General features: G+C 52.6%; 1 protein-coding gene across 1 annotated transcript; it reads left to right on the top strand.

The window, feature by feature from the left end:
- Positions 1-252: 252 nt before the first annotated feature.
- On the top strand, positions 253-2,222 carry FOXD1 (forkhead box D1). Its single transcript, XM_074328839.2, has one exon. The coding sequence runs from the start codon at positions 678-680 to the stop codon at positions 2,091-2,093; it is 1,416 nt and encodes a 471-aa protein (XP_074184940.2). The 5' UTR covers positions 253-677; the 3' UTR covers positions 2,094-2,222.
- The last annotated feature ends 4,613 nt before the right edge of the window (positions 2,223-6,835 follow it).

The following is a 6,835-nucleotide window of genomic DNA, read 5'->3' as shown; positions in this document are numbered from 1 at the left end:
GAAGGCTGGGAACTGAAACTCTTGCCCTGAGTCCAGATATGACAAGCCAGACCGTACTTCAGGTCTCAGCCCATGTGGCAAGGAATGGTGGGGTCCTCTCTCCTCCCCTCTCTTCCCAGTTCCTGCTCCCTCCTACGGGTGAACATTCTCTCCAGAGCTGGGCTGATTTCCTAGGCTTTCTTCCCTTTCCCTCTGTAGTGCTCTGACGTGCACACCATGTGACAGGCTTCCTTCTGCTATAAGCCGAGGAAAGGTCCGCCCTCTCCTGGACTCAGCCCTCGCCTCGCCGAGCTCTGTCCCTAGACTTTCACCCGTCCCGCACCTCCTCGCGCCCGACGCTCTGACTTGCTCTCCGGGGGCCCTGCCACTCCCTGCATAACTGACCCCACCAGGGGCGCTCGGAGTAGGGAAGGTCAAGTCCCCCGCCCGGGCCGGGTGCGCGTGGAGCCAAGGGAGCGCAGAGACCGCCGAGCAACAGCAGCGGCGCAGGAGTTACAAAGTCGCAGCGCGAGCCTCTTCGTCCGCCCGGCAACCCCCGCGCGCAGCTTGAGCAGCGGCAGCGCTCCCAGTGTGGCGCCCCGGGGCCGGGTCCACCACCCGGGACCCGGGCTGGGGCGCGGCGGGAGCCCAGAGCCCGGCGCCCCTATGCGCCGTCTCGCCGCGGCCGTGCGACAGCTATGACCCTGAGCACGGAGATGTCCGATGCCTCCGGCCTCGCCGAGGAGACAGACATCGACGTGGTGGGGGAGGGCGAGGACGAAGACGACGAGGAAGAGGAGGACGACGATGAGGGCGGCGGTGACGGGCCCCGGCTGGCTGTCCCCGCGCGGCGGCGGCGGCGGCGGCGCTCGTACGCCGGGGAGGACGACCTAGAGGACCTGGAGGAGGAGGACGACGACGATGACATCCTGCTGGCCCCGCGCACAGGAGGCTCCCCGGCGCCCCCGGGCCCAGCCCCGGCGACAGGGGTCGGGGCCGCTGGGGGCGGCAGCGCGGGCACGGGCGCGGGGGGCGGCGGCGGGAGCGCGGGTGGCGGCGCCAAGAACCCGCTGGTGAAGCCGCCCTACTCGTACATCGCGCTCATCACCATGGCCATCCTGCAGAGCCCCAAGAAGCGGCTGACGCTGAGCGAGATCTGCGAGTTCATCAGCGGCCGCTTCCCCTACTACCGGGAGAAGTTCCCCGCCTGGCAGAACAGCATCCGCCACAACCTCTCGCTCAACGACTGCTTCGTCAAGATCCCCCGCGAGCCCGGCAACCCCGGCAAAGGCAACTACTGGACCCTCGACCCCGAGTCCGCCGACATGTTCGACAACGGCAGCTTCCTGCGCCGGAGGAAGCGCTTCAAGCGGCAGCCGCTGCTCCCGCCCAACGCCGCGGCGGCCGAGTCGCTGCTGCTGCGCGGCGCCGGGGGTGCGGGGGGCGCGGGCGACCCGGCGGCCGCGGCCGCCCTCTTCCCACCGGCGCCGCCGCCGCCCCCGCACGCCTACGGCTACGGCCCCTACGGCTGCGCCTACGGCCTGCAGCTGCCGCCCTACGCGCCGCCCTCCGCCCTGTTCGCCGCCGCCGCCGCGGCCGCCGCAGCCTTCCACCCGCACTCGCCCCCGCCGCCCCCGCCGCCGCACGGCGCGGCTGCCGAGCTGGCCCGGACCGCCTTCGGCTACCGGCCGCACCCGCTGGGCGCCGCCTTGCCCGGCCCCCTGCAGGCCTCCGCGGTCAAGGCGGGCGGGCCGGGCGCCTCGGCGCTGGCGCACTCGCCCTTCTCCATCGAGAGCATCATCGGGGGCAGCCTGGGCCCGGCCGCCGCCGCCGCCGCCGCCGCGCAGGCCGCCGCCGCCGTGCAGGCCTCGCCCTCCCCCTCGCCCGCGGCGGCGCCGCCCGCGCCCGCGCTCGGATCCGGCGGCGCTGGCGGCAGCGGCAGCTGCGCGGCTCAGGCGGCCGTGGGCCCCGCCGCCGCGCTCACTCGCTCCCTCGTGGCCGCCGCGGCCGCCGCCGCCTCCTCTGTCTCGTCGTCGGCCGCCCTGGGGACTCTGCACCAAGGGACTGCCTTGTCCAGTGTCGAAAACTTTACTGCTAGGATTTCAAATTGTTAATAACGCTGTTAGCGCGCTTGAAAGAGAAGGTAGGAATCCCGGCTCCCTTTTTCATCTTGGTGGTTTGGTGTTTTGTTCGCTCCTCCCGGCGCGGCCCCTCCCGACTTCGCACCCCAGTTTTCGCCGCTTCAGATTCTCAGACGAGACTGTGTTCGGCAACTTGGGCGCGCCTTTAGGCTCTGCAGGTCCCCTATTTATGCAAAGTCGCCCCATGCTGCAGCCCTCGACCTGGGGTGGGGAGGAAGACGGTGCTGGTGGGGTCCGCCCTGTCTTGGCACAAGGGGCTTCCTCGACTTTTGGGAAATCTTTAAAAATCTAAGCCTTTTTGAGGTCTAGAGATTCTCAGGTCCAGGAGTTTTTTTTTAAAAAAATCAATGTTCAAAAGAAGGATGATACATAAGTAGTAAAGGTCCCGAAGAATGCCAACGAAGCAGTAGTTTTTATTTGAGCACATTTGCCTGGTGTACTTTTTCATGGAAAGGGAGAAAAAAACGATTAACGTGTTTACATAAGGAAAAAAGTCAAAATTTCTTACTTTAACCTGTGTTTTGTATCATAATAGACATGCGGAATTTTTATTTTGTACTTACTGTGTATTCTTTACAAGGAATATTGTAAATTTTACTGGCAATTACTGTACTATTCTAATGTAAGATTTTTACACTTTTTCAGAAATAAAATGCTTAATTTTCAAAGAAAACCCACCTAAAGAATTGGCTTCAGTCGTCCTCTTCTTAGTTTATTTTCTTTTCTGTTAAAAAAAAGTTTCCATGTGAGATAAATAGGAACCTAGTACAGAAAAGGAAAATGTTATTTTCAAAGAGAATTTAACAAAAGCATTGTGCCGTGATTTTTCATTTATACTTTCTAAATCAAAACCATTCCAGGAGACCAGAAGTTATTTTAAAATGACTACAAATATGTCACTTTGAGATACATTTTCAAATCTCATTCTATTCCATTTTGAAGAGCATTGAGGCTATTTAAAATTAAAGCCACAGTTACCCTACGATGATTTTATAGAACTTGTCATTTTATTTTTGAGCTTCTCACTTCAAATAATTTCCTGTCACATTTGAGCACAATGTTGTATGTATCTGTAAAAACTCTGCAACATAGTATTATACTGCAGTGGAAGCAAACAAGTAGGCAATTTTTAGTTTTAAAATTTTAATAGACATGATCATCGAATAGCTTTAGAGTTCTGAATAAGAAAATATTTAAATATACAAAATAAATTGTATTTGAAAGTTATGGTATTTAAAGATACTATTTTCATGACAGAAAGGACTCCCGTAATTGCATAAAGTTTTTATTCTAAAAGGCAAACTTATCAAAATTCTAGTTTAAATGAATAATGGTGTGGAAGAGAAACCTTCAATTTTAGGATAGTGCACTCTTTAAAGAATAAAAATGAATGTGCATCAGGTGTTTATTGAACTAATTATATTTTACAAGTCAGGTGATTTAGGGTATCTTTATTCAAATGCAAAGTGTTTCATTAACTACTTGTTGCAGGCAATTTTTAGTTCTTTGAAAAAAATGCCCACTCTAGTTTTGATGACTACAGATGTTATTGTGAGCTCCAAGTAAAACCAAGGCATGTGTAATACGTAGTTTAAATGCTTAATATCAGTGAGTTGCAGAGGAGGTGAAATTCGTTTCTTAATTTTTTTCAAATATCTGGTCAGGTATATATCTCTGAGGATTTTCAGCTTTAACTTAGCAAGTTAACAAAGACTGAATTACAGGCCAATATTTCGCAGTGATATTTATTCTTGATGCCCTGTCCTCTCGTTTATTTTTAGGGGGGGGGGGGACCTGACAGCCTCAAAATTAAGTTGTTTTTCCCCTCTATGAAATGTTTGAAAGTAAATGAGTTTAAAGTATACACACTCATTCTCAAACTTACCACTAACTATATAAATACCAACTGAAGTATCATTAGACCAAAATCTTACATGCAAAAGTTACTTTTATCCTAGCCCGTCTGAGAGAGCGGAGACTTTGGTAATGGAGGACGTCCGGATGTCACTGCCGCCCGGGGTGGAGAGTCCTTAGCAGGCGGAACCCAAACGGCACAGGTACTGCTGGCGCGCCCTGCAGCCTTCTGTAACGCAGAGATCTGAAATTTCGATCTGAAAGTAATGCTGAAGCGAGAGCAAAAGAACAAACACGTATGTGTTATTTGCATGACGCTTGGATGTTCTGAAAGCAGGAAATCCCGGCTAAGCCTTCTCTTTGTTCAGATTCCCGCATCTTTAAAAGAGTGCGGGTCCGGGCCCCTCCTCCCAGGTTGTCAGTGCCTTTAAGGGAATGGCAAGTAGGCACTGGCGATCCAGCGCTGGCCTCGCTTGGGTCCCGGAGTTCGGATCCCCGCTTTACCCGCGCGCGCTAGAGAGACCGCCAGCGTATCGTGAGCCCTGAGCCGTAAGGGAAAGTAAATCCGACCCGCCTGCCCCAGTCTCGAGTTTTGCGTCCTGCGAATTCAGCTCCTTCATTCTCCTAGTTTGGGGTTCCTCGGTCGGCTTTGCTGGCCCCTCGGGCCTGGCCTGCGGGTGGAGGAGATAATGGGGCAGTGAGGATCGCGTCGAATGACGTGTGGCCTGTGAGAGGAGTGGGTCGTGGGCCGCTGGGCAAGGGCCACAGGGCAGGCGAGGAGCGGGCGGTGGGCCGTGGGCTCCGCGAGTTAGGAGCGCGGGGCGCGCCCAGTCAGGCCGCGCGGGCGAGCAGGTGCTGGAACAAAGGCCGCCCGGCTACCGCGGCCTTTGATGGGCCAGGACATCTCCTCCCGGGGCTCCTCATTCGCATGCAAATCCAGCTCTGGTTCCCTTTTCTTTGAAGGCAAACAGAAGGATGTTTGTGTGTTTGTCAGGATGAAGTCTGCTTGAACAAGCCTTCCTCAATAGGTTGGGTCTCGAAAAATAAACCAGTTGGACAAACATTGGCCACCAGCTCTCCTCCTCCCAACTACAAAGTGTGGATTTGCTACAACTCATTAACCCGACGCTTTTCTCCCCTTCTCCTCGTTTCTCCGCTCATCAAACGCCCCCGTAGAGCCTGGAGACAAATGACCGAAGCGCAGTCGGGAGTGAATTGCAGTTAATAGGGAGAGGGATGTATTGGGGCTAATGGTTCGGGCAGATCTTGGTGAAGGACCACACAAAACGGAGCCTCTCCATTCAGAGCTCTGTTGTGCCGTGGAGGTTTAATCTGCATCTAGATTTAGCCAAATGTTATCTATTGCGGGGGTAATGAAGCCCTTATGGATTGAATTGCTCCTTGTACCACACATGGTGTCATGACCTCAGATCGTTCCTTGGTTGGTTTCTTTTTCTCTATTGAGTAATTATTTTATTTCTTTAAAATAAGAAACTAGCGCTCTGCTCAACAACGTGTTTACTCTCCCATCCCCAGTGTATTTAAGAGCCACTTCCCTTCCTCTTAAAAAAAGAAAAGAAAAAGAAACTGGGGAGGGGAAGAAAAAAATGAGGACCATTTCCCCCCAATTTTCACTCTCTGAGGCATCTGTATGTTTGCACGTCTCTGCTTCCTTGTTCCCTGCGCAGCCGCCCTTCCCTGCCCAAACTTTCTGCTGATGGAACTGAAATTTGGGGTATATTTATTATCAAAATTCTTGCAGTAAATGTAGTAAGCATCCATTTGGGAGAAACTTCTGCCCTTCACGGTTTTTATTTTTTTTTAAACCCACCATTTCTTCCTGTAGCCTGTCCTCTGAGAGAACTGGGGGAGGTGGTTATTCTGATGGAAGGTGATTATTTTGATGAAATACCAGCCTCTGTCATTTATTAAAGGCTCTCTGAGGCCAGTGGTTGTGCCTGTTTTGTTTTTCTCTCTATGGCCTCGGTGGCTCTGATTTCCTTGCTTGTCTGAGGACCAAGCTTGGAGCAGCCAACGGTGTTATTACAACTGCTATTGATGGGTAGGGATCTGATCTTACTACCCAAAGCCAGGAATGAAGGACTCTCGTTTTAGTTTAAAAATTCTCTGCTGGCTACACATTTTGCTCACACCTGTTTTTATTACTGACTGAGAAAAGTCATCTGGGGGCAACTTAAAGGTCATATCAGCATCAAACTCAATCCAAATCAGAAATCTGCCTGGGAACCACCCTGGTCTCCCTGGGCTCCTCCAGGGGGGTCACTCTGGGTCTAATTGGAATGCCAGGGGTCCCCTTCCCCCTTTAGAACTGAACCAGACAAGGACAGGCCTGGGGAGCAGAGGACAAGTAAAGTGGGCCCGGCATTGTCAGCATCCATTCTTGTCTCTACCGGTTTCCTGGTGGTGCAGCTGGGTTGTACATACGCACACACAGGCATGCACGCTCATTGCCCATCAGCTGCCGCTTGTCTCTCTTCTCCCCTATGATTTTGTAATTAGGCATATGCTTTTTGTTGGTAAATGTGTTTGATGTCATGGCCAGTGAAACGTGGCGTGTTTATAGGGCCACAAATGTAAATGTGTAAATATGTTTAGTGTAAAATCTGGCCCTTCGACTTTAGCAATAAATACCCTGCCAACTCAGATACTGTTACATTTGACAGAAAGATGGAGAATCTGATCATGACCAGCTGCTCAGGGCTCTCTAGGGCTTATACTTTCTCAACTGAATTCACTTTTCGGATAATTTCTTTACATGTCACATCTCTCTAATCACATCTTTCCCTAGATGTGAACAGCTTGGGCTCCTTTCTTTTTATTGTTTTCCTCTGGCATGCAGG

Source organism: Rhinolophus sinicus, chromosome 3 (genome assembly GCF_057876585.1).
Source record: "Rhinolophus sinicus isolate RSI-liver-muscle chromosome 3, RSI-T2T, whole genome shotgun sequence".
In the NCBI taxonomy this organism is placed as follows: domain Eukaryota; kingdom Metazoa; phylum Chordata; class Mammalia; order Chiroptera; family Rhinolophidae; genus Rhinolophus; species Rhinolophus sinicus.
This window is presented reverse-complemented; position numbering and strand designations above follow the sequence as displayed.

What these genes read in the sequence shown, in the direction of transcription:
- FOXD1 (XM_074328839.2), top strand. Translation starts at nt 678, where the DNA reads ATGACCCTGAGCACGGAGATGTCCGATGCCTCCGGCCTCGCCGAGGAG.